Here is a 25,819-nt window from a genome sequence, read left to right as displayed (position 1 = left end):
CCGAGGTGTGATGGTTCGCCGCCAACTAGAAGCTTGAAGCCAACCTCTTCTTTAGCAACTCCTTGCTCAGTAACCAAAGGCTCTTAAGCCATTTGCGCACCACCAACAGGTTCGACAGTCGAAAGTTCGGCAGCCGCAACCTCATCAATATCTTGGCCTCTAGCATCTGCAGTCTCGGCGTGCACATATTCGGGGTACATGGATGTGCCTCCAACTTCAGCCTGATCGGGGTGAATCGTGTCAAGTGGTCGTTCTAGGGTCATTTGTGTAACCACCTCTTCAAGAATCCGATCAGTAGCTGTTAGGTTCTCTTCCTCAGAATCAGAAGAGTTTATCTGCACAAACTCGGCAGGAGTAGAAGAAGGAGGGATAGCAGAGGGTGGAATAACTTCCAGAACTTCGGAAGCAGCAACTTCAGCTCTAGCAATTGTATAAGAAGGAGTTGGGGGAGTCCGCTCTGCAAGGAGGGCATCCTGAGCTAACTTATCCTGCCTACCCAGGAACTCCCTGACCCCGCCAAGGACATTGGAGTATGCCCTGACATGAGGAGCAGTTGTTTCAGACTCAGGTGCTCTTGGATCAGTGGTACCCCCACTTCTCACTTCTTCAGTCATAGCAGCCGATTGTCCTATTACTTCTTCCGCTGCAGGTTCAGCAACAAGTCCGGCTGTCTTCGAGCTATCCTCGGTAGCCCTGATTTTCTTTTTAATCTTTCCAGCAGTGGTCTTTACTTGTTTCTTGTTCTTCTTCGGAGAGGGGAATTTGGGACCCTCGGGCTCACCAGCAATCGTCAACGAAACTCTTGCACTAACTGGTGGCCTTGCCGAGTGTTCCTTCAGAGGAACATCTTCAGCTTTCCTCTTTCCCTTCCCTTTGGAAGACTCGGCAGCCTTAGCAGTCGGCTTTCTCGGCAACTCAGTAGCTGGTGCCCTCGGCGTAGTAGCTTCTACTAGCCTCGCGGGTGCAGGGGTCCACACATATCGTCTCAGGTTCTCCTCAACCATGATGACGTCGTAATCCATCTTTAGAAGATTAAGCTCGGCGTACCTCAGCACATCCTTCACACGTTTCGCCTCCACCGGGGTTAAACGAGGTTCTTGTTGACCTGAAAACAGATGTCAGAAATAGTTTTGCCACAAAAGAGAAGTAAAACGAACAAATTTTGAAACTTGGCTTTACCTCGGTTTGACGGGGCAGTAGTTTCTCGAGGGACGCTTGGGTCCCTGATTACTTCGGAAGGTGAGAATTCCCAGTCACCTTGCACGAAAAAAAACTCATCCTTCCACCCGTGGTTGCTCGAATAGGTGCGCCTGAAGGTGAAGAGTTTCTTTTTCTTTCTGAGTTGGAAAGTGTACAGAAACTCGGTTCTGGAACACTTCGTTAGTCGGTAAACCGAGAGAAACTCCACGACTGTGAGTGGATAATCCACCCCGAGGATCATTGGCCAAGCAATCATGGAGGCAAAGAATACTCTCCAACCGTTCGGCGCCAACTGATGTGGAGCTATCCAAACGTAACTCAGCAACGCCTGAACTACCCTCGGGAAAGGTAGCCTGAAACCAATCTGGAACATGTCCAAATAAACGCAGGCTTCTTGGCTGTCGACATCCACCGCTGCCCCAACGTTATCATCGTCGAACCTTAACTGAACCGAGTCAGGAAGGTGACAAGCTTCACGGATCTGCTGTTCATTTTTCCCTGACAGATTGGATCTCCATGTAACTGGGTGTGATTCACCCAGTTCCTTGGGAACGTTTTCAACCTTAGGACTCAACAGGTATCGATATCAGAGGATTATAAATAGGAAATGGAGAGGGAGAACGGAGTCAAGGGTTTGTACGAAGAAGAAACCAAGTTGAGAAGAAAGAAGAAGGTCGATAAAACTCCGAAAGAGCAACAATGGCTTCTGTGATATATAAATGGGGTTTTGAACGAAGGAGGAGTCCTTTTAAAGACTTCTTTTCGAAAGAAACCTAACCAGTGCTTTAAATGAACCCTAGGGACTAGGGTTTCTGCGAGGCGACGTCTCTTCACTTCCTGCTCAGTGCAGAAGTTGACGCATGGCTACTACAAACAGCGTAAAACCACCAAGAAGCCGACACGTGGTTCTCAAAAGGTGGAGGTAAGAATCCTAAACGCTTCAGTTTTATCTTTTGAAATTCAAATTTTGAAAAATTTGAATTTCAAGAGTCAACTCGCATCATTTTTGCCAAAAGATAAAAACTGAGCTTATAGAAACTGATCCACATTTGGTTTTCTACATGTAATTTCCTTTTTCTTTTAGAAAAGGAAATTGGGGGGTAACTGTTGGGTCATATTTCAGCTGGGTTTGGCCCAGTACGAGTCTACCGGCCCATTCCCCACTCTCGGTAATTTTTACTGTTCAAATAAACTCATGTTCGGCAGGCTTAGGCTTATATGAATTATATTATCGACACTCAGTTTCCAGGCTCGGTTAGCCGAGCCTGAGGCAGATACCGAGTGTTACCCTCGGGAAATAATAAACATATCTGAATAAATATCTTATTTGATGTTCCCCGGTACATTGTTGACACGTGGACCCTCGGTAAAAGTCCACAGTGTTAGATAAACAGGTACAATCCAATGCCTATAAAAGGGGGGGTCCCCTTTCACTATTTCGGTAACTTCTTTTTACCCTCAGAACTGAATATTTTGCTTATCTATTCCCTGATACATAATCTTCAAGTTCATCTTTCTTTTAAACAATTCAACTAACTTAGGCATCGGAGCTTCTACTGGCCGGACAACGCCGGCAGCTTTGATCCTTTTTTCCTTATCCTTCATTATCAGCTCAACACTCGATTATCAAATATTGTGCTGGGCCTATTCCCACGTCATTATTCGGAAAACTGCTTCAACAGCTATGACGATCAGAAGCTCTGGATCCCCAAGCCCATCGCTTTCGAGAGATGGGAGAGATGGGAGATTTTCCCTTCTCTTTGGGGAAGACAGCTTTGGGGTTTCGAAATAAAACCCCAAAGTTCAGATGCTCAGATCGCGTTTGAATGGCAATGACGCCACTTAAACCTTTGGAAAAAATCTAACAATAGGATTTTTTTTTTTTTTGCATTTTAATCATTCGAAAAAAAAAAAACATCGGATTTTACCCTTTTTGCACGTTTACTCAAAAATTTATAATATATTTACCATTTATTTTATTATATATATTTTTTTCTATTCCTTTTTCACTTTTCTTCTGTTTGGCAAACGAAATATCTTTATATACATAATGGCAGCACAGTACTTTCCAACTTGGGTTGAATGTGGATTGTGGAAGATACGTGTCTGCCATGGATGATTACAGAAGCACAACATGAGAAGAGCATGTTTCTTCTCAAACTAGGAGGAGTTGGCGATCGTATGTGTTATCCATGAAACGCACCACCAATTATTTTAGGTATAAGAGAAGTGTGAAACACAACATGCTGCTAATAATTATACATCAATTTCAACTAAAATATTAGAAAAAGCAACCTTTATAAGATTATAGCAGCCTTCCACTCAAGTGATAATATATATATATATAAGGTTATAGTTTGATGACAACCGCAATATAATGAATTCCTACTGTTTTCAAGTAGCACACCTTTGAAAAGGGGTGGGCCGGGTGGCTCAAAGACTAGGCAACTAAAGCGGCTGCCTAAGGCTCCAAAGATATAAGATTTCCTTAAGAAATACAATATCTTAAAAAATAGAATTAAAATGCCACTTGAAAAATAAGAACCCCTAATGATAAAAATAACATTAATTATCTCATAAAGTTAAACTTTAATATTCTTACAAATATATGAAATACTATTAAAAAGATACAAAGAGATGGTAAAAATAGACGGTTGAACAATACATAATGACAAAGGTATGTATATTGGTAGTGGTTTATGATGCAACTTCCAACTTGTCACAAGCATGTCTCCTTACCAGCAGATGATAAAGACAATTTATTAGATTATGAAAACGGTAAGTGCTAAGATAGATGGATTTGGATTCATGACAATTAGCTGCTCAAATTGCTAGGTAGGTTTCTTATATACTCTCTCACATGAATTGCCTAAATTGATAATAATTTTGATAGCTAATTAATATGAATCTCATCCTAAAATAGATAGCTAGCTAAACACGGGCGCAATGATAAAGGCGATAGTGGTATCCGAACCATTTTGCATAATATCATTGGCTGCAATGATCAGGGAAAAGAAGAAATACCATCACACTTGTCAAAATACTTGATCAAATAAATGCTCTATAAAGATTGGCTGGCTATTACTAAATGTCAACCAAACGGTTTTCAGGTGTACTTCCATAAGAAGTCATTGTCAAAAATCTTCAGCTCATGTGGCTCTCTGCGCATGGTTGATGTCAGTCTCATGTGTGAAAATGACAGCACACAGTAAATATTCAAACACTGGAGTAATTACTTTCAATGTTGGGTTGAAAGAAGGCTTGACATAGAAGAAATCCACTACTTGTATTATATCTTGAACATTATCTGGAGCTTCTGTCCTTGCCTAATCAGAATAATCAGACAAATGGCACAGTCACTAGAATCACAGTTGAGAATTTCTAGATCAACCATGAATTGTCGGTTGATAGATACAAGGGGAAGACATAATGTAGCCATCAAGAAGAATGAAGCTATTTTCAATCATAAGTTGTAAGAAAGTCAAATTGCGCTATTCTCTAGCCCCGATATGATTGATGCGGTGACACTTCCTGAGCATAGCTCCAATAAGTATTAGAACTCACTTATTAAGTGGGAATTTGAGTCTACACATTAGGGAGAGTGTTAGACTATAAATTAAAGAATTAAATTCATTTCTTTACATTAGCTTAAGTTTTTGGAATAAGTGTTGATTTAATAACGTATTGTAGAAACGAAAAAATAAGAAAGATAAAGTACCCTGTCAATGAGACACAAAGCTGACACTAATCAGCTGATGTTCGGATTGAGGAATTAGGCATTTTTGTGGATAAAGTGATGAGGGGAAAAAAGGGTATGCTGCCTTTATCATAGATCAGATAGAGAGCAGTTGAGCCCCATTAGCTCTGGCATTAACTACTTAATATCCCCCAACCCTCCAAGCCCTAGTGAAACAGGAAAATCAGAATGTATATGTCCATAAGAGTGTACCCAGGAACCTTAGGATAATCAGATTTAAAAGTAAATTAATTAAATGGTTACTTGAAATAAAAACATATATTCAGTGAATAATGAATAGAAGAAACCAAATCTTTGAAAAGATAAAAGGGAACAAGAAAACAGTTTTCCAATAATTTTGCAGAATTCTGTGACTGGCAATTGAACAGCTAGAATTGTAGGTGGATGAAGACAGGAAATTGAAAACAGAATCATCAAGCATAATTCATTAGCAGTGCACATTATAACTATTGTTGTTTCCTTGTAATTACCACATTGTCAACATATTTGATGAAAAATATATTCTCAAAGAAGTTTACTTAAAAATAAATGTCATCCAGTGCACTTCTTTCCCCAATATAAGCAGTTGTGTAATCATAAGCCACCAGAATTTTGAGTGCTTGTCTTGCGCCATTATGATGGCTGCTGTGCTTTCTCCAGTATAGCCTTTAGGGGTTGAGCTTTATTTGATCTTAGGCTTCTACAGTAACAGAGCAAGGGTTCCATGCTTGAAAAGGGATTTCAGAGTAAAATTGGAAAAGGGATTTGAGTGTAACACATCTCCGCTTCGAGTAGAAGAACGCCACAAAACTCCACTTAGGACAGGAGAATACACAGGTTGATTGCAAAGTACTTCTTGATTATTTACTAACAACAAAATAATCTTTAAATAGACCACAATAAGATAACAACTAAATTGATAAGATTTTAAATGTTAAAATAATGACAAAAGTAACTTTTATCCTAATCTTACAGTAATTGATGAAAAACAGAAGCATCTTTACCAATGCAGAGAGCAAAAAGTGTTGGTTTCACTATGAACAAAAGCAAAGCATAGTAATTGAAGAAAAGTTGACTGATTGTGGAACTGCAACCGCACTCCAGCCGGCCATATCATTAGCTCTGAACTCAAGAGCCACTTCCTCTTAGCACATACATAGAATGGCTAAAGTGATGCTCTCAAGCATTACTCATTTTACCCTGGTTATCCATTTTGGTTAACATGAAAATCTATGCATTGAATGACAACCGCATCTCTCATTCTCTGCCATACACAATCCAATGAATATCTCAAAAGTGCCCATCAAAACATTGCCTTCACTGTCAATTGCATCTCTCATTCTGTCCTTGAAGTACTCCTTGCACATTAGACAGAACATTCAAATGTCAACTGCATCTCTCCTTCTCTCTGAGTGTGTGAACACTCAAATGTCAACTCCAGCTCCCATTGTCTGTGTGTGTGCACTAATGTCAACTGCATTCGTTTCTGTGTGTGTGGCTGACACCAAAATTTCATTGTTTCTGTATGCTAGCTACTAGAAGAAGAATGTGATCCACTAATCTTTTTGCACCATTTCTTTTATTGTCATCTCAGTGGGTATCCATTTTGTTTAAGTTGAAAATCTACTCATCATGGTTGCAAGCATAATGAAAAAAGAACAATTCTTTATCCCCTAGCAAATCATTGCCTCTATTGAATATTTCTTGCCCAAATATCTATTTCCACCTTCACTTAAACCTCTCTCGCACTCCCTGAGCCACATGACAGCCCTACTCTTCTGCTGCTTTCATAAGCTTGTTATGATTATGAAGCAATGTGAAAGTAGGAAAAACAGAGGAGACTTCCAAGACATTATTGCAGTATCATGATCTTCATAAAATTCTTGTTTCTTCTCCTTCTACAATATTTGGCTTTCACATATGGTCAAACAAATTTAGGCCATCACAACCCCCCTCACCACTCTTTGATTTCCGACAAGGCTGCTCTGTTGGCATTCAAAAAAACCATAACACTCGATCCAAACTCCACCCTTGCTAACTGGGATGAGGCTATCGATGTGTGCAACTTCACGCGTGTGATATGCAACAAAAAGCAACACCGTGTAGTACAACTCCAACTGAATGGCACTCAACTTGTAGGCCTGCTTTCACCCTCCATTTCAAATCTCACAGGCCTTCGTGAACTGGTGCTGGTCGACAATCACTTGTTCGGAAGCATTCCGCCCGAGTTTTCCTCCCTTCGACGTCTCCGCCATCTCCGGATCGAGGGAAACAATCTACAAGGCACAATACCAGACTCCTTGGCCCTTCTTTCCAAACTTACTCTATTACATATTAAGCGAAACAACATAAGCGGTACACTTCCACCTACCTTATTCTCTAACTGCACTTTGTTAGACAACATTGACTTCTCCGATAACTTTCTGACAGGAAAAATTCCAGACGAGATTGGAAACTGTCCTTCTCTTTGGAATGTCAATCTGTACAATAACCAATTTACTGGACAAATTCCTTTGTCTTTAACTAATGCTTCACTTTACAACCTTGATGTGGAGTACAATCATTTATCTGGTGACCTGCCTTCAGAGTTTGTAAGGACTCAGCCTGACCTTCATTCTCTCCATTTATCATATAATCATATGAAAAGTCATGATGACAACACCAATCTTGATCCATTCTTCACTGCCCTTAGAAACTGCACTGGTCTAGTGGAGCTAGAACTTGCCGGCATGGGCCTCGGAGGGCAATTGCCGATTTCCGTCGGCCAACTTCCTGTCAACCTATCAGTTATTGACCTACAGGAAAACCAAATCTTCGGATCAGTTCCTCCAAATTTAGGGAAACTTTCCCACCTTGCAAGTCTCAACTTGACATCCAATCTTTTAAATGGAACCATACCTGAAGAGATGAGTAACTTGTCAAGATTGGACCAGCTTTTCTTGTCACACAACTTTTTCCCTGGCTCAATTCCTTCAACATTAGGCAATATTCGTCATCTGGGTCTCCTAGACCTATCACACAACAATTTCTCTGGTGAAATCCCAGAAAGTTTGGGAAATTTGGTTAAACTAAATTCTCTGTTTCTCAACAACAACCTTCTGTCAGGATCAATACCTGCAACTTTGTCAAAGTGCACAGAGCTGTACAAGCTTGATTTATCATATAATAGACTGACAGGAAGAATCCCTCCAGATTTTTCAGGTCTGGGTGAGATCAGAATTTTTATAAATCTTTCCCACAATCTTCTTGAAGGGCCTTTGCCACTCGAGCTGAGCAAGCTGGAAAAAGTGCAAGAGATCGATCTCTCTTCCAACAAACTTAATGGAAATATTTTTCCTCAGATATCCAGCTGCATTGCGCTGAGGACGTTAAATCTCTCAGACAACTCTCTCGAAGGGTATCTTCCAGAAACCATGGGGGAACTACGAAACCTCGAAGTCCTCGACGTTTCAGGAAACAACTTATCTGGGATGATTCCAGTAAGCCTCAGCAAAATTCAGACACTCGCCTATCTAAATCTTTCCTTTAACAACTTTGAAGGGATGATTCCCACTGGTGGCATCTTCGATTCAGTAACAAGCATGTCGTTCTTGGAAAATCGCAAACTCTGCAGGACAGTATCTAGCAGAGTTGCTGGCTTTCCAATTTGCCGTCGGAAGAGACCTTGGCTTCATTCACGTGTGAAATTGGCTATATTCGTGATGGGCATATTCATATCAGTATTCTTATCAACAATCTGTTGTGTGATCGGATTCCGGCGCGTTAGAGTAATAATTCACTCTCGGAAGACTGAACCCATCAGAAAACCGACAACCCCAGAACTAATCCACAATTTCCCAAGAATCACCCACAAAGAACTATCAGATGCGACTGCGGGATTCGATGAACAGAGTCTGATTGGTTCAGGAAGCTATGGACGTGTGTACAGGGGAGTTCTTCCAGACGGAACAGCCATTGCAGTCAAGGTTTTACACGTTCAATCTGGAAACTCAACAAAGAGTTTTGCCAGAGAATGCCAAGTCTTGAAGAGGATCCGTCACAGGAACCTGATAAGGATTATAACAGCATGCAGTCTACCTGATTTCAAAGCTCTGGTTCTTCCATATATGGCGAATGGGAGCTTGGATAGCTGTCTGTACACGGGTTCGGATTCTTCAGATTTGAGTCTTATCCAGAGGGTGAACATTTGCAGTGACATAGCTGAAGGGATGGCCTATCTGCATCATCACTCCCCTGTCAGAGTCATTCACTGTGATCTGAAGCCAAGCAATGTTCTTCTCAACGATGACATGACAGCTCTAGTTTCTGATTTTGGGATAGCGAAGTTGGTTATGACTGCAGGAGGGGGAAATGGTGGAGCTGTTGAAATGGGAAACTCTACTGCAAATATGTTATGTGGATCTATTGGATACATCGCACCAGGTACAGTCTTTCTTCTATTTTTTGGTGTTTGGTACGGCAGAAAATCGTGATCAAACTGAAAACAGCTTCGGATGACAAGGAAAACCTCCTTTAATCCTTTTAAAAATGGTTTTTCTTTTAAGATCGTAAACTATTTTTCAAGTTTAAACTTCTCATTTTCACACACGCTCTTTTTCGTAGTTCATTCTCTGTCTCTGGCCATCGTTGCCGTTGGGGTTGCTAATTTTCCCTAATGAAAATATTTTCTAACAAAAATCATTTGACAGTCATGTTTGTGTGTACTAAAATTTGTTCTGCACAATCTATCTTGTTTGAAAGTTGATGAAAACATAAAAGCTTTGTAACATTTCAGAGTATGGTTTTGGATCAAACCCATCTACAAAAGGAGATGTTTACAGCTTTGGGATTCTAGTGCTTGAGATGGTGACAAGAAAAAGACCAACAGACGACATGTTTGTTGGTGGGCTAAGCCTGCACAAATGGGTGAAGAGTCACTTCCATGGAAGGTTGGAAAGAGTTGTAGATCCTTCTTTGGTGGCACCTTTAAAGGATCTATCCCCCGAAGTAAAGAAAATGAAGGAAGTTGCGATTGGAGAGTTAATTGAGTTGGGTCTTCTTTGCACACAGGAGTCCCTATCAACTCGGCCTACAATGCTTGATGCAGCCGACGACCTGGATCGGCTCAAGAGATACCTTACAGGGGACACTACAGCAACATTCGCCTCTTCTCTTGGAATTTCATCTTCCACTAATTTCGACGATGACTAACACTTTCTCTGTTTCTTGTACATACGTTCTAATGCCATTTATTTTGTGATTTATTTCTGCCATTATTCATTCAAAAGTAAGTAATGCTATACACATTCTCGCCTCTACATTCTCATTTTCAAACTCTCTACCGTGATCGAGTAAGAATGCAATTTTAAAAGTCATCTTAAAAACGGTAAGAATGAGACTATGAAAGTGAGAGTGTGTGTAATATTATTATACATGATAAAAGTTGAATCAAGTGAATAATGGGTCCAGTTGAGTGTTTAATTAGATGCTTTGCAGACAAAATCATCAACATATCACTAGTCAAAAGAAAATAATATTAGATTGCTTCAAGGTGCGTTACAAAGTGGCTATCTTTAAAATGATATTTGCCCCCCACCGAATTAGTGTAGTTGTTGTGCATTAGGTTACAGCAAATTCGCTTCATGATACAATAAAGCCCGAGTTTGATCTATTGTGTTAGGAATTGGACTTGCCGTCAAGGCTCAGACTGCTATCGTTATAACTGATCGGAGTCCACTATCAAGTTCCGTCCCTCGAAGACCACAACCGATTGGGGTCCGTATTTCAATCCGAGTTCTCAATCCCGATAGCCAAGAAGTCAATATGTCAACATACTATCTGATGGCTAGGATACAATCCTACTTTCCTTAAAACCCAAAATGCTATCGTTTTAGCTCACCAGATCTGAAAATCATAGGAAATCTCAACGCCAAACCCTGAGTCCAACAAATTAGGGGAACGAAGATCATCTCTCCACCAAAACATAATGTTCAGCCATAACAGTGCCATGCTCCCAATCCTAGGATTTGGGGGTACGGGGATCAGCCTCCATCAACGCCAAGCCACTATATAAATCACACCCAGTAAAGGTATAGGGATTTTTTTTTCTTGAGCAAAATGCAGTTTACTCCCCTGAAATTTTAAGAATTTTTCAATTTTAACTCCAAAGTTTAAAAATTGGCAATCTACCTCCGTTTAATTTTTTCGTCTAAATAGACGGAAATCTATGAAATTACATCATTACCCTTAAGTTTTTTTTAAAAAATTTCTGTCCAATTTAACAGAAATTAGTAAGGGAATGTTTAAATTGCCAATTTTTGAAACTTCAAGGGGGTAGATTGCCAATTTTTGAATCTTGGAGTTAAAATTGAAAAAACTCCTACGATTTCAGAGGGTAAACTGCATTTTCCCCCCCCCCTTTTTTTTTATTTATTTATTTTTTAATCTTTTTCCAATTACCTATTCTCACTAAAAACTCTTATGATTTGATCATTATCCACCTCGGAAGTGATAACTGACTAAAGCATTGAAACTATTTTTTACTGGTCCGCTATAAGCTCTTGTGTCTAATCGTTTTCTCTTTTGCAGGCATTGCTTTGTGGCTAACTAGACACTGTCTCAACAGTTTAACTACTATATATATATATATATATATATATATATATAATGGCAGCACAGTACCTTCCAACTAATTGGGTTGGATATGGATTGTGGAGGATACGTGTCTGCCATGGATAATGACAGAAGCACAACTTGAGAAGCATGTTTCTTAGTTCTCAAACTAGAAGGAGTTGGCGATTGTATGTGTGATCCATGAAACGCACCACCAATTATTTTAGGTATAAGAGAAGTGTGAAACACAACATGCTGCTAATAATTATACGTCAATTACAACTAAAATATTAGAAAAAGCAACCTTTATAAGATTATTGCGGCCTTCCACTCAAGTGAGAATATTATAGCCGTTCACATGACAATATATATATATAATGAATTCCTACTGTTTGCAAGTAGAACACTTTTGAAAAGGGAAGGCTCAAAGAGCTCAAAGACTAAGCAATTAAAGCGCGGTTGCGTAAGGCTTCAAAGATATAAGATGTCCTTCAATATCTTAAAAAATAGTATTAAAATGGCACTTGAAAAATAAAAATCCCTAATGATAAAAATAACATTAACTATCTCGTAAAGTTAAACTTTAATATTCTTACAAATATATGAAATACAATTAAAAAGATACAAAGAAATGGAAAAAATAGACCGTTGATCAATACATGATGACAAAGGTGGTATATATATTGGTAGTGGTTTATGATGCAACTTCCAACTTGTCACAATCATGTCTCCTTACCAGCAAATGATAAAGACAATTGATGAGATTATGAAAACGGTAAGGGCTAAGATACATGCATTTGGATTCACAAAAATAAGCTGTTCAAATTGTTAAATAGGTTTCTTATATACTCTCTCATATTAACTGTAAAATTGTTAATAATTTGGATAGCTAATTACTATGAATCTCAATCTTAATATAGATATCTCAACATGTGCACAGTGATCGATAAAGGTGACAATGGTATCCGAACCATTTTCCATAATATCATTGGCAACAATGCCTAGAGAAAAAAAATGAAATACAATCACTCTTCTCAAAATATTTTGCAGTGGTGGTATTATTGTCGGGATATGATGGATTGTGAATGGTTGGGTTTTTGTGAATTTGTTTATTTTTATTATTGATTAATCTAGATTTTCATTTTGGTAATTTATTTTTTCTTTACGGTTCGTTTCGTTTTAAACTACATCTATATATGGAACAAATATTTAACATATTCCAATTTTTAAGGATCAAAAATTTATTCCCACATGATATTGGGTAAAGAAATATGGTTAAAATGATATAATAAATATATTTTTATATTTGGTTAATTGAGTGAGGAGAAGAAAATTGGTTACCGACAAGCTTTTAAAGACTTTTTGGATGAATTATAGTCAATAGATCCGGCCGGTAGAGCAGATTATAGGCTAGTTTAATTAACATGATAAACACAAGCAGCACAACCAGTTACCGAAAACATTAAAGAAGTCAAAAGTTTAATTTTCAAACTTTATTCTAACCCATAGCTTGGGAGTTGGGGCGATGAATTGGCCTTCGTTCCATTCGCCTTTAAAGGGAAGAGAGTGTACAATCAAAGCACATCAAAACACAAAATATATATAAGAAAATAATATATATATCTCCTTGAAAAAGTTGTGGCCATGGGCTTGTGTGGGAAGCTTTTGCAAATCATAGTCGGTGGAGTGATCATATTTGCAATTGTTGCAGCAGCATCTCCGACGTCCAAGCCTGGTATATGTTGTCACTTGTCACTATTATACAAGCATCTACAAAGCTCTATTAGTGAAACTCTTCAAACAAAGGTTATATTTAAAGAAAAAAATTTTTTTTTTTATTTATTTTTTATTTTTTTATTTGGAGAGTCACTTTTAAAATAAACTAAACATACATCAAACTCTCTACATTTTTCTTTATTGTAATTAAGTATTTTTTTTAAAAAAAAATCTTTCTTTGTTCTTGGTAGATGAGAGAGAGAGGGAAATGAATAAACTTGATAGTGAATTTGGAATATGTGTTTTCAAGAAGCTTTTGGCCTTCTCTCTCCATTTTTTCTCTCGTTTTAATTTTCTGCAGATTGGGTTTTCAAGCTTGAGAGTGGATTTGGGATATGGGTTTTCAAGCAAAACTGACACAATTTATTTGTTTGTTAGGAGGAGCCAAAATATTAAAGGGGCACCACTCTTTGATTTCCGACAAGGCTGCTCTGTTGGCATTCAAAAAAACCATAACACTCGATCCAAACCCCACCCTTGCTAACTGGGACGAGGCTGTTGATGTTTGCAACTTCACGTGTGTGACATGCAACAAACAACACCACCGTGTAGTACAACTCCAACTGAGTGGCACTCAACTTGTAGGCCTGCTTTCACCCTCCATTTCTAATCTCACTGGCCTTCGTAAACTGGTGCTCGTCGACAATTACTTGTTCGGAAGTATTCCCCCCGAGTTTTCATCCCTTCGACATCTCCGACATCTCCGGCTCGAGGGAAACAATCTACGTGGCTCAATACCACACTCCTTAGCCCTTCTTTCCAAACTTACTTTGTTACATATTAAGCGAAACAACATAAGCGGTACACTTCCACCTACCTTATTCTCCAACTGTACTTTGTTAGACAACATTGACTTCTCCGAAAACTTTCTGACAGGCAAAATTCCAGACGAGATTGGAAACTGTCCATCGCTTTGGAGTGTCAATCTGTACAATAACCAATTTACTGGACAACTTCCTTTGTCTTTAACTAATGCTTCACTTTACAACCTTGATGTGGAGTACAATCATTTTTCTGGTGACCTGCCTTCAGAGTTTGTAAGGAAGCAGCCTGACCTTCTATATCTCCAATTATCATATAATTGGATGAAAAGTCATGATGACAACACCAATCTTGATCCATTCTTCACTGCCCTTAGAAACTGCACTGATCTAGGGGAGCTTGAACTTGCCGGCATGGGCCTCGGGGGGCAATTGCCGATTTCCGCCGGCCAACTTCCTGTCAACCTATTTGTTATTGGCCTACAGGAAAACCTTATCTTCGGATCAATTCCTCCAAATTTAGGCAAACTTTCCAACCTTGTAATTCTCAACTTGACATCCAATCTTTTAAATGGAACCATACCTGAAGAGATGAGTAACTTGTCAAGTTTGGAACAGCTTTTCTTGTCACACAACTTTTTCCCTGGCTCAATTTCTTCAGCATTAGGCAAGATTCGTCATCTGGGTCTGCTAGACCTATCCCACAACAAATTCTCTGGTGAAATCCCAGCAAGTTTAGGAAATTTGGTTCTACTAAATTATCTGTTTCTCAACAACAACCTTCTGTCAGGAACAATACCTCCAACTTTGGCAAAGTGCACAGAGCTGTCCAAGCTTGATTTATCATATAATAGATTGACAGGAAGAATCCCTACAGAGTTTTCAGGTCTGGGTGAGATCAGAATTTTTATAAATCTTTCCCACAATCATCTTGAAGGGCCTCTGCCAATCGAGCTTAGCAAGCTGGAAATGGTGCAAGAGATCGATCTCTCTTCCAACAAACTTAAAGGAACTATTTTTCCTCAGATATCCAGCTGCATTGCGCTGAGGACGTTAAATCTCTCAGACAACTCCCTCGAAGGGCATCTTCAAGAATCCATGGGGGAACTACTAAACCTCGAAGTCCTTGACGTTTCAGGAAACAACTTATCTGGGAAGATTCCAGTAAGCCTCAGCAAAATTATTGTGCTGAGGACGTTAAATCTCTCAGACAACTCCCTTGAAGGGCATCTTCCAGAATCCATGGGGGAACTACTAAACCTCGAAGTCCTTGACGTTTCAGGAAACAACTTATCTGGGAAGATTCCAGTAAGCCTCAGCAAAATTATTGCGCTGAGGACGTTAAATCTCTCAGACAACTCCCTCGAAGGGCATCTTCCAGAATCAATGGGGGAACTGCTAAACCTCGAAGTCCTTGACGTTTCAGGAAACAACTTATCTGGGAAGATTCCAGTAAGCCTCAGCAAAATTCAGACACTCGCCTATCTAAATCTTTCCTTCAACAACTTTGAAGGGTCGATTCCCACTGGTGGCATCTTCGATTCGGTAACAAATATGTCCTTCTTGGAGAATCGCCGACTCGACAGGACAGTATTAGGCAGAGTTGCTGGCATTCCAATTTGCCATCGAAAGAGACGTTGGCTTCATTCACGTGTGTTTTTGATTATATTCTTCTTGGGAATGTTCATATCAGTAATCTTATCAACAATATGTTGTGTGATTGGGTTCCGGCGCTTTAGAGTAATGATTCTCTCTCGGAAGACTGAACCAGTCGGCAACCAAAATACCCCAGAACTAATGTACAATTTCCCAAGAATCACCCATAAAGAATTATCAGATGCAACGGCAGGATTTGATGAGTGGAGTCTGATTGGGTCGAGCAGCCATGGACGTGTCTACGTCGGAGTTCTTCCAGACGGAAGAGCCATTGCAGTCAAGGTATTAAATGTGCAATCTGGAAACTCAACAAAGAGTTTTACCAGAGAATGCCAAGTCTTGAAGAGGATCCGTCACAGGAACCTGATAAGGATTATAACAGTATGCAGTCAACCTGATTTTAAGGCTCTGGTTCTTCCATATATGGCTAATGGCAGCTTGGATAGCTGTCTGTATACGGGTTCAGATTTGAGTCTTATCCAGAGGGTGAACATTTGCAGTGACATAGCTGAAGGGATGGCCTATCTGCATCATCACTCCCCTGTCAGAGTCATTCACTGTGATCTTAAGCCAAGCAATGTTCTTCTCAACGATGACATGACAGCTCTAGTTTCTGATTTTGGGATATCAAAGTTGGTTATGACTGCTGAAGGGGGAAATGGTGGAGCTGTTGAAATGGGAAACTCTAGTACTTCGAATATGTTATATGGATCTATTGGTTACATCGCACCAGGTACATATTTCTCCCTTGTGTTTGCATTTCGATGTTAAATGTTTTTAATTTTTCAATTTTTGGTAAAATATAAAATGGTAGTCAAACCGCAAACAAATTTGGTTCATCAGGAAACCTTATTTAATCCCCAAAAAATGATTTTCATTTTATAGAATTGTAAACTTTTTTTGAGTTTGAACATCTCCTCATAGACACTTGTCGTAATTCATTCTCCGTCAACGGTGACTGTCGTCGCCATCATATGTGTCCGATGATGATGTAGGACGATATGTACCTATAATTTTGGTAAAAATGAAAATAAGTAAAATAACAAAAATAATATTGGAGCTGCGCATGCGCTGCTTGATCAGAATTTTATCCGTTTTCGGACGACGAAAGTACAAAACGAAATATTATCACGATTCCCGCTGATTGTCAATTTTAAATTAGGATTTTATTTTATTTTATTAGAATTTTATTTGTAGAATATTTAATATGATTTGGACTTTATTTCCTTTTCTTATGAGGATTATATTTGCTTTGATTATTTTCTTTTCTTTATTATGATTATGTTTATTTTCTCTACAAGTATGTCTCATCTATATAGGCTAGCTTATATTGTAAAACATAGATTCATTGAATTATTATCAAATCAAAGAATTTTCTCTCAAAATTTTGTGGAGTTTGTGTTCTTTTCTTAACCTGTGGGTTTGAGCTTTTCTTTGGGGAGAAGACGAAGACGCTTCTTTTTGCAGAATCAAAGACGTTCTTTGGTTAGTCACTTTAGTCTTCCACTACATCAATTGAGGTCTATGATTTCGCATACCAGCTAAACGGCTGGAAATTGTTTTTCGTTGAAAATATTTTGGGACAAATATAAAAAGGCCCCTCAAACTAACAATTATTTGCGATATAGCCCCACAATGTTCAAAATGTACTAAAATAGCCCATCAAACTACCAAAGTGTGTCAAAAATGCTACATCTTTTTTTTTTTATATATTCTTATAATACCACTATTCTTTTAAAAACTAAATAAAAAATTAATTAAAAAAAAACTATAAAAAAAAAAAAACCAAAGGGCGAATAAATATAAAAAATATATTTTTTTTCGAATAAATAAAAAATTAGTCAATGTAAATGGCTTAAATTATAAATCGCTAGTGTAGTATAAAAAATATGGATAAATGAAAAATCAAATGGTTGGCTCAACTGGCAGCCAACCCTTTCACTTTTTTTTTTCTTTTTTTTTTTTTAATTTTAAGAAATTATTTTTTTATTTTTTTATTTATTAATTTTAGTTTTTAAAAGAATAAGGATATTATAGAAATATAAAAAAATGTGGCATTTTTGACATATTTTGGTAGTTTGATGAGTTACTTTAGTACTTTTTTTATCATTGTAAGACTCTTTCAAAAATGATGGTTAGTTTGGTGGGCTTTTTTATATTTTTCTCAAATATTTTACTTCGAAACAAATAGAGCCTATGAAAATTTAAATGAAAGACCGAAATTTTTTTGATTATTTCTACTGGAGGCATAGATATTTTCTAGAACTAAGGTAGATTACAATTGATTTATCTCGACCAACAGGCTCCCACTGTCATGTTTGTGTGCACTAAAATTTGTTTTGCACTATCTTTAATTTATACCACTTGTTTGAAAGTTACTGAAAATAAAAAGCTTTGTAACATTTCAGAGTATGGTTTTGGATCAAACCCATCTGCAAAAGGAGATGTTTACAGCTTCGGGATTCTAGTGCTTGAGATGGTGACAAGAAAAAGACCAACAGACAACATGTTTGATGGTGGGCTAAGCCTGCACAAATGGGTGAAGAGTCATTTCCATGGAAGGGTGGAAAGAGTGGTAGATCCTTCTTTGGTGGAAGCTTTAAAGGATCTATCCCCCGAAGTAAAGAAAATGAAGGAAGTTGCTATTGGAGAGTTAATTGAGTTGGGTATTCTTTGCACACAGGAGTCCTTATCAACTCGGCCTACAATGCTTGATGCAGCCGACGACCTGGATCGGCTCAAGAGATACCTTACTGGGGACACTACAGCAACATTCGCCTCTTCTCTTGGAATTTCATCTTCCACTTTCGACGATGACTAACACTTTCTCTGTTTCTTGTACATACATTCTAATGCCATTTATTTTGTGATTTATTTCTGCCATTTCCACATTATCCATTCGAAAGTAAGTAATGCTACATACATTCTCGCCCCTACATTTTCATTTTCAAACTCTCAACCGTGATCGAGTAAGAATGTAATTTTAAAAGTCATCTTAAAGACGGTAAGAATGAGACTGTGAGAGTGAGAGTGTGCTAACATTATTATACATGGTAAAAATTGAATCAAGTGAATAATAGGTCTAGTTACGTGTTTATAATTAGATGCTTTGCAGACAAAATCATTCACATATCACTGGTCCAGTAGTTTTTGCTGCAAAAGAAAAGAATAATAGATTGCTTCAAGGTGCGTTACAAAGTGGCCATCTTTAGAACAATATTTGCCCCCACCAAATTAGTGTAGTTGTTGTGCATTAGGTAACAACAAATTTGCTTCATTATAAAATAAAGCTCAAATATGATCTATTGTTTTAGGAATTGGACCAACCGTAAGGCCCAAATCGCTATAATTATAACAGATCCGAGCCCACTATTGGGTTCTGTCCCTTGAAGCCCACAGCTAATTGGGGTCCGTACTTCAATCCAAGTTCTCATTCCTGATCGAGAAGAAGTCAAAATGTGAACATAATATTCGGGATACGACTCTACTTTCCTTAAAACCCAAAATCCTATCGTCAGCCCACCAGATCTGAAAGTCAAAGGTAATATCAATGCTATACCCTGAGTCCCACAATGACAAGCTCTCTTGTCTATAATGGTTTCGCAGGCATTGCTCAACTGGATATTGTCTCAATTTAACTACTATATATATATATATATATATATATATATATATATATATATATATATATATTGTTGATGACAGTATTTCGAGGGGTGATATGGCACGAAGTTCGAAGAGTCGTTGGTCTGCAAAATAAGAAAAGTTGTCGATGATGTGTCAGCGGATAGCTCTGATACGTAAGTCAGTATTTGTAGAAAGAAGATAATTAAGCAATGAGAGCTTGAGAGAGAGAGAGAGAGAGTTGTGATTACCAAACAATTGAACTAGAGCTTCCCTTATATAGGCATCATGCAGTAGTTGTCGCCCCAGAGTTCTCGGCCCCACGTGCCCAAGGATCCACGTGCGCAATACTGGCGAAGTGGATCATGGGCTGTGGGTTACTCCACGATCATGAGATAGTGGTGTGTTTTAGTGGATGGCTCGGCCACGTTTGTGTTGGACGTGGGCTCCCGAGTTATCCTTGGGTGCACGTGTCTCGGTTTGGCACTGACAACTGGGCCATGTCCTGATGAACGTGAGAGCTTTGCTTGGGCGCTGCGTGTATCACACGTTCGTTAATGAACGTGGGTTTCCTTTACTTTCTGAATGTCCATTATACCATCATTGGAAAGATTGTTATGCCCTCGATGGGCTAGCCACTATATCTCGGTCTGGGCCTGTTTAAAGTGAACTTGCCTTTGAACCAGTCCTAGAGGCATGTTGGGCCTTATGTGGCCGATCCATGACCCAATATATATATAATGGCAGCACAGATTAAAAGTGGTGATGTCGCACGTCATCTATTAAAATCAGAGTGCCTTCATCCTAGGCAGGGTCGGCTCAATGTATTTTGGGGCCTTAGGCAAAACTTTGAAATTGGGCCTAAATTTTTTTTTTTTTTTTTTTTAGGTAACAATTTTTTTTTTAAAAGTAACAAATATATATATATATTATTTAAAAATTCTTCTTCTCGCTTTTTGAGATGCAAAATTTCTGATTAAGTTTTTATATTCAAGATTTTCTAATATCTTTTTTTCAATTGATAATATGGCTAATCTATTTAATCTCTCTTGTGACATTGTTGATCTTAGGTAGGATTTTATCAAATTTAATTTTGAAAAACTTCTTTCTGCAGAAGCAACTGTAACAAGTATTGTCAATAAAATTCTATAAGCGATACATGCATTTGGAAAAGAATCAAGTCTTTTTATATATTTGTAGCAATAGAATTAGATACATCAATAACATTTTCATTATCTTCTAATTCTTTTTGATGAGTTTCTTGTTCATTTATGAGTTTTTCACCTAAATTATCCTCAATATTTTGTTTATTGCTAATAACAAATTTATTTAGAACTCCTCTTTGAGATTCAATCAATTTGTCTACTCTTCTCTTTTCTTTTCTTTTTTTTTTTTAAGTTTTTCATATCCATATGCATATTTTCTAGTAGACATGCTTAATTAAAAATACTAACAAATTAAACAAACACGATTTATCAAAAAAAAAATTATGACTATAATAAAATAAACGACAAAAATAGAACAATAAAACCTGATTTGGCAAAGGAATTATGAAGTAGTTCTTGGAGATAGGATAGGAGACTCGGTCACTCGGAGTCGGAGAGGAAGAGAAAATGATGAGATAAACAGAGAAGAAAAACTCAGAAAATAGCAAGCAAAGGGGAGAGGTAAAGTGACAAATAGAGAGACTCTGATATTTAAAATGCCCATGGTAAGCTTACTAGGCTGACAGCAGTTTATATTTTTGGCTCTTGACTTTCCCTAGATGGCTAAATAATAAATAGAAAATAAATGGTAATATTTTATTTCTAACGAATACATTTTCTCACCAAAAATAAAAAATTTCTAGAAAGAGGCTAAAAGGATAACTGCATGATGTAGGTGTATACTGTAGCATCAGGCTTGTAGAGCTCTAGGGAATTGGCATGTAATAATGTAAGGCTTTAATGCTTTGTCCCTTTTTTAATTTATTTTTTGAATTATTTTTAAAATTTATAGTTGGCTTATTAATTGGGACCTTATTAAATTGAGGCCTTAAATTTTGATAAAAAGATTTTTTCGGCCCTATTAAAAAAAAATTTGGCCTTCAATTTTTTTTTTTGGTCCAAAATAATTTTTTTTTTCTTTCCAAATTTTTATTAACTCAAAATTTTTTTCTTTTGGGCCTTATTAAATTGGGGGCCCTAGGCGAGGGCCTAACTCGCCTAGGGCCTGAGCCGGCCCTGATCCCAGGATGGCTAATAACTGACAACATTTTGGTAGCATATGAGACATTACATTTGATGCACACCCGAATGTGGAGTAACGTGGGTTTTATGGGTATAAAACTAGACATGAGTAAGGTGTACGATAGGATGGAATGGGCATTTTTGGAAGCAATTATGCACAAAATGGGTTTCCCCTCACGGTGGATAAAATTAATAATGGCTTGCGTAAGTTCAGTTACATATACCATCTTGGTGAATGGACAGCCAGTGGGACAAATCCAACCCACGAGAGGGTTGAGACAAGGGAATCCTCTTTCCCCGTATCTCTTCCTTATTTGTACGGAGGCACTTAGTTCAATACTTGTTAGAGCGGAGGAGAATGGGGTCATTACAGGAGTGCCTACTTCAAAAAAAGTCCCTTGGTTGAGTCATTTGTTTTTGCGGACAACAACCTATTATTTTGCAAGGCTAATTCGGTGGAGTGGAGAAGCTTCTCAAGGATTTTGGAAAAATATGAAGCTGCTTCGGGGCAGAAATTGAATAGAAATAAAACCTCTATATTTTTCAGCCGTAATACAAGTAGTGAAAAGAAGGAGGAGATCACCCGACTCTCGGGTTTACAAGCCACAGAACGGTATGAAAAATATTTGGGACTCCCAACGTTAGTGGGTAAATCGAGATTGAAGGCTTTCAAATCTGTTAGAGACAAAGTTTGGGGTCGGTTGCAGAATTGGAAGGTTAAATTTTTGTCTCAAGCCGGAAATGAGATTTTACTCAAACCTATTGTTCAAGCTATCCCAACATATTGTATGAGTGTGTTCCTTTTACCTATCACATTATGTAAGGAGATTAATAAATTTATGCAGATATTTTGGTGGGGTCACAAGGAGAATACCTCTAAAGTTCACTAGATGAGTTGGGAGAGGATGGGGTCTCAAAAGATAGAGGAGGTTTGGGCTTTCGGGATTTGGTCATCTTCAATAAAGCATTATTGGCCAAGCAAATATAGAGGCTTCTCCAATCACCAGACTCTTTGGTTGCTCGAATTCTTAAAGCAAAATATTTCCCTAATTGCTCTCTGTTTTGGAGGCACAAGTGAGAAAGCGTCCCTCCTTGGCTTGGATAAGCATGCTTGCAGCAGAGGAAATAATAAGGAAAAGGACCATATGGAGAGTGGGGAATGGAAAGAATATCAAAGTGTGGGAGGATTGCTGGATTCCTAAACCAATCTCCTTCAAGGTGCAATCTTTCCAGGACCAGTTCCAAAAGAAACACAAGTTGCTGATCTCATTGATAGTGAACCTAAGGGATGGAATGTGTAACATCCCCAGCCCGCTAAGGCCGAGTTTGTCACTTTTCTTCTTACTCAACAAAAGTCTTTGCAAAGATCTATAAGGTCTATTAGAGTACTTAATTTTAAATGATACTATCAATGTATAAAACATTCTTCAAGATATTTTATTACAAGCGAAATTAGGAAACATTAAACTTTAGTTGCGGAATATCATATTATTACAATAACTGATATGAAAAAACTTAAAAGTTAATAATTATTCTCGCCCCCATTCCGGCCACCTATTCCAGCGTCCTTTCTATCTGAAAACAAGAAATAAAACTGAATGAGCCCAAAGGGGCCCAGCAAGTAAAATCCACAACCATAAATAGTTTTACTCATTGTTTTCAGTTTTAAAAATCGTTTTCACAAATAAATATACATTTAGCCATAATAATACATGTATGTACGGTTGCATCTCCTGTAGCATATACATACTATTACCTCTAGTAATAAATCATCGTCATAAATTATCTTTATAAATCATCATTGTAAATCATCATAGTATATCATTGTTGAAATTATATTATCATTTTCTCATATTAGGGCCCATGTACACTGTTACCCCTGGGTACGAGGGTTGCGGGTCCTTTGTGACCATGGCACTGAACTGAGGGCTCAGCCATGCCCCGACCGTCAATTAACTCTTTCTCTTGGTGCATTCAACGGTCTGTTGATGGAATACCACCTTCTGGCATAGCCTCCTTCAGTGGTTTCACCTTCATCTGAGTATCGGTACCGAACTCATCTCATTTTATCTTGGGGCCAAAAATACTCTCCTCCATACATGTGCCCTCATTTCATAAACATTTAACTCATTTCTTGTACTTTTCTTTGTACTTCTTTTAATGCATCTTAGGGCAACATGTAGGAGAGTTTATCATCATTCTTCTTTCTTATAATCATCATTATTTCTCAACTTTTTTCCTAAAAAATGGAAACTTTTCCAAATATAAACTTGTTGTAATTAGAAAGCATTTAAAGAAATATAAACTTTCTAAATAATTCTTTTAAAAATCCTTCATGCATGCAACATATCTCCATAACAGGTAAATAAAATAATCATTTACAGTTTGATACAAGAATGTATAAATAGCATGACATAAAGTAATTTTAGAAGGAGTAGTGAATTTACTTACTTCTAGATTGAAGCTAAAAGTGGTCTGAAGGATCTAGTTGCTCCAATCTGACTAACACCACTAGTATATCTTTTGAAACTAATTTCTCGAGTCCGTTCTCTCTCGTGTTCTTTCTTTCTTACAACGCTTTGTCTCGCCCTTTCTCTCTCTGTTTCGTGTAAACACTTAGAGAAAGAAAAAAGACCGAGTAGAAAACGGAAGAAGGAAGAATATGTGGAAGAGAAGGGAGAGGAGTGGTGAAATTTGTGAAGGGGGAAAAGCTCTATTTATAGGAAAAAAAATCAAATACTATTCTACCTTCCATTTTACTATTCCATCTACCAACACTATTATACCTACATTTATCCACCTACAATTCCACTCTCATTTTACTATTCCATCTACCAATACTATTATACCTACCTTTACACATCTACAATTCCACCCTCCTTCTACCAATACTATTTCTCTTACCATTTACTATCCTATTATTTCACCAATTACCATTCTCTAATTATCATTCTCTATAACACCATAAATTTCCCAAAATCATCTGCTAAAATAACATCATCATCAAAACAATCCATTTAAATAACTTTGAAAATTCTAGGGCGCTACAGAATGGGCATCTTATAGACAGCATGTTCGATGGGGAAGAAGCAGCCATAATAAAAAAATATCCCACTTAGCCCTCTGCAGCCACGGGATCGGTTAACATGGAGGAGCACTACAAATGGGGTCTTTTCTGTGAGAAACACCTACCATATAGAGGTTGAGAGAACAGATGTGCATAAGGGTGAGTCCTCTAACCAGACAATGGTAATGATGTGTGGAAGGCTTGTTGGAGTCTTCAGGTCACTAATGCTGTCAAGATGTTTTTATGGAGAGCTTGTCACAATTTACTCCCCACTAAAGCAAATCTGGTATGGAGAAAGGTGGTGGAGAATGCTCTATGCCCAATATGTATTAGAGAGGAAGAAATAGTGGTTCACCTATTATGGGAGTGTGCATCGGCTTCTGACATTTGGAGTGGCAGCCCGTTAAGAAAAGCTCAAATGCCGGAATGGATTTTTGCCATTTGTTTGCTTCAATTCTGTCTCGATGTGATGCTACAAAGGTGGCAATGTTTGCTGTGACAACCATAAGGATTTGGCTCTGGCGGAATGACGTGGTGCATGGAGGCCTATTTACGCATCCCTCGCAAGTTCTACGAGAAGGAAAACAAGCTTTGGAGGATTTTCAGAGAGTCAGTGATGGGCAGAGAGGAATTGCAAGGCAACCTAGTGAGCACATACCTGCTATCTGGAGACCACCGCCAGTGAATATGATCAAAATAAATTGGGATGTGGCTTTGAACAAAAATACAGGTATAGTGGGACTGGGTATAATTGCACGCGATGACAGATGGCGTTTTTTGGCGGCCTGTGATATAAAGAAGAAGTTGTCCCTATTGCCGGTGGGAGCTGAAGCAATGGCTGCCCTCTATGTGGTGATGTTTGGGAAAGAGAGAGGTCATGTGGATATCATTTTTGAGGAGGATGCTTTGCAAATCGTAAATGTGGTAAACTCCCCAGTGTAGTGCGATAGTCTCTTTGGGCACTTTGTAGAAGATGCAAAATATCTTATGGGCAACGTGGGTTATTCTTGTTTCTAACATGCGGCGAGGGAGGCCAACTCTACAGCTGATGCAGGCTGTAGCATAGGATTGTGGTGAACAAGAAAACAGCAAGTTGAAGGGGTAAATATTCCTAAGAGTGTGAGACTATCACAAGAATTAAAGAAATCTTCTAAACAATAGAGACTATCTACGCTTTAAG

General features: G+C 38.1%; 2 protein-coding genes across 2 annotated transcripts; both read left to right on the top strand.

The window, feature by feature from the left end:
• Positions 1 to 6,801: 6,801 nt before the first annotated feature.
• LOC132188017 (putative leucine-rich repeat receptor-like serine/threonine-protein kinase At2g24130) lies at positions 6,802 to 10,126 on the top strand. The gene is made up of 2 exons (XM_059602436.1): positions 6,802 to 9,358; positions 9,804 to 10,126. The coding sequence occupies exons 1-2, from the start codon at positions 6,802 to 6,804 to the stop codon at positions 10,124 to 10,126; spliced, it is 2,880 nt and encodes a 959-aa protein (XP_059458419.1).
• Positions 10,127 to 13,171: 3,045 nt separating this feature from the next.
• On the top strand, positions 13,172 to 18,541 carry LOC132188016 (putative leucine-rich repeat receptor-like serine/threonine-protein kinase At2g24130). Its single transcript, XM_059602435.1, has 4 exons — positions 13,172 to 13,262; positions 13,682 to 15,116; positions 15,402 to 16,453; positions 18,222 to 18,541. Exons 1-4 carry the CDS (start codon positions 13,172 to 13,174, stop codon positions 18,539 to 18,541), a joined length of 2,898 nt encoding a protein of 965 aa, XP_059458418.1.
• Positions 18,542 to 25,819: the final 7,278 nt, after the last annotated feature.

The sequence above is a fragment of the Corylus avellana genome, chromosome ca7, assembly GCF_901000735.1.
Source record: "Corylus avellana chromosome ca7, CavTom2PMs-1.0".
Taxonomy (NCBI): domain Eukaryota; kingdom Viridiplantae; phylum Streptophyta; class Magnoliopsida; order Fagales; family Betulaceae; genus Corylus; species Corylus avellana.
The sequence above is the reverse complement of the archived record's forward strand: the minus strand, read 5'-3'. Positions and strand labels throughout refer to the sequence as shown.

Excerpts from the sequence above, each read along its gene's own strand:
- LOC132188016 (XM_059602435.1), top strand. The coding sequence starts at position 13,172 with ATGGGCTTGTGTGGGAAGCTTTTGCAAATCATAGTCGGTGGAGTGATC. Across the intron at positions 13,263-13,681 it reads ATCTCCGACGTCCAAGCCTG|GAGGAGCCAAAATATTAAAG; the intron begins GTATATGTTGTC and ends TTTGTTTGTTAG. Across the intron at positions 16,454-18,221 it reads TATTGGTTACATCGCACCAG|ACAACATGTTTGATGGTGGG; the intron begins GTACATATTTCT and ends AAAGACCAACAG.
- LOC132188017 (XM_059602436.1), top strand. The coding sequence starts at position 6,802 with ATGATCTTCATAAAATTCTTGTTTCTTCTCCTTCTACAATATTTGGCT. Across the intron at positions 9,359-9,803 it reads TATTGGATACATCGCACCAG|ACGACATGTTTGTTGGTGGG; the intron begins GTACAGTCTTTC and ends AAAGACCAACAG.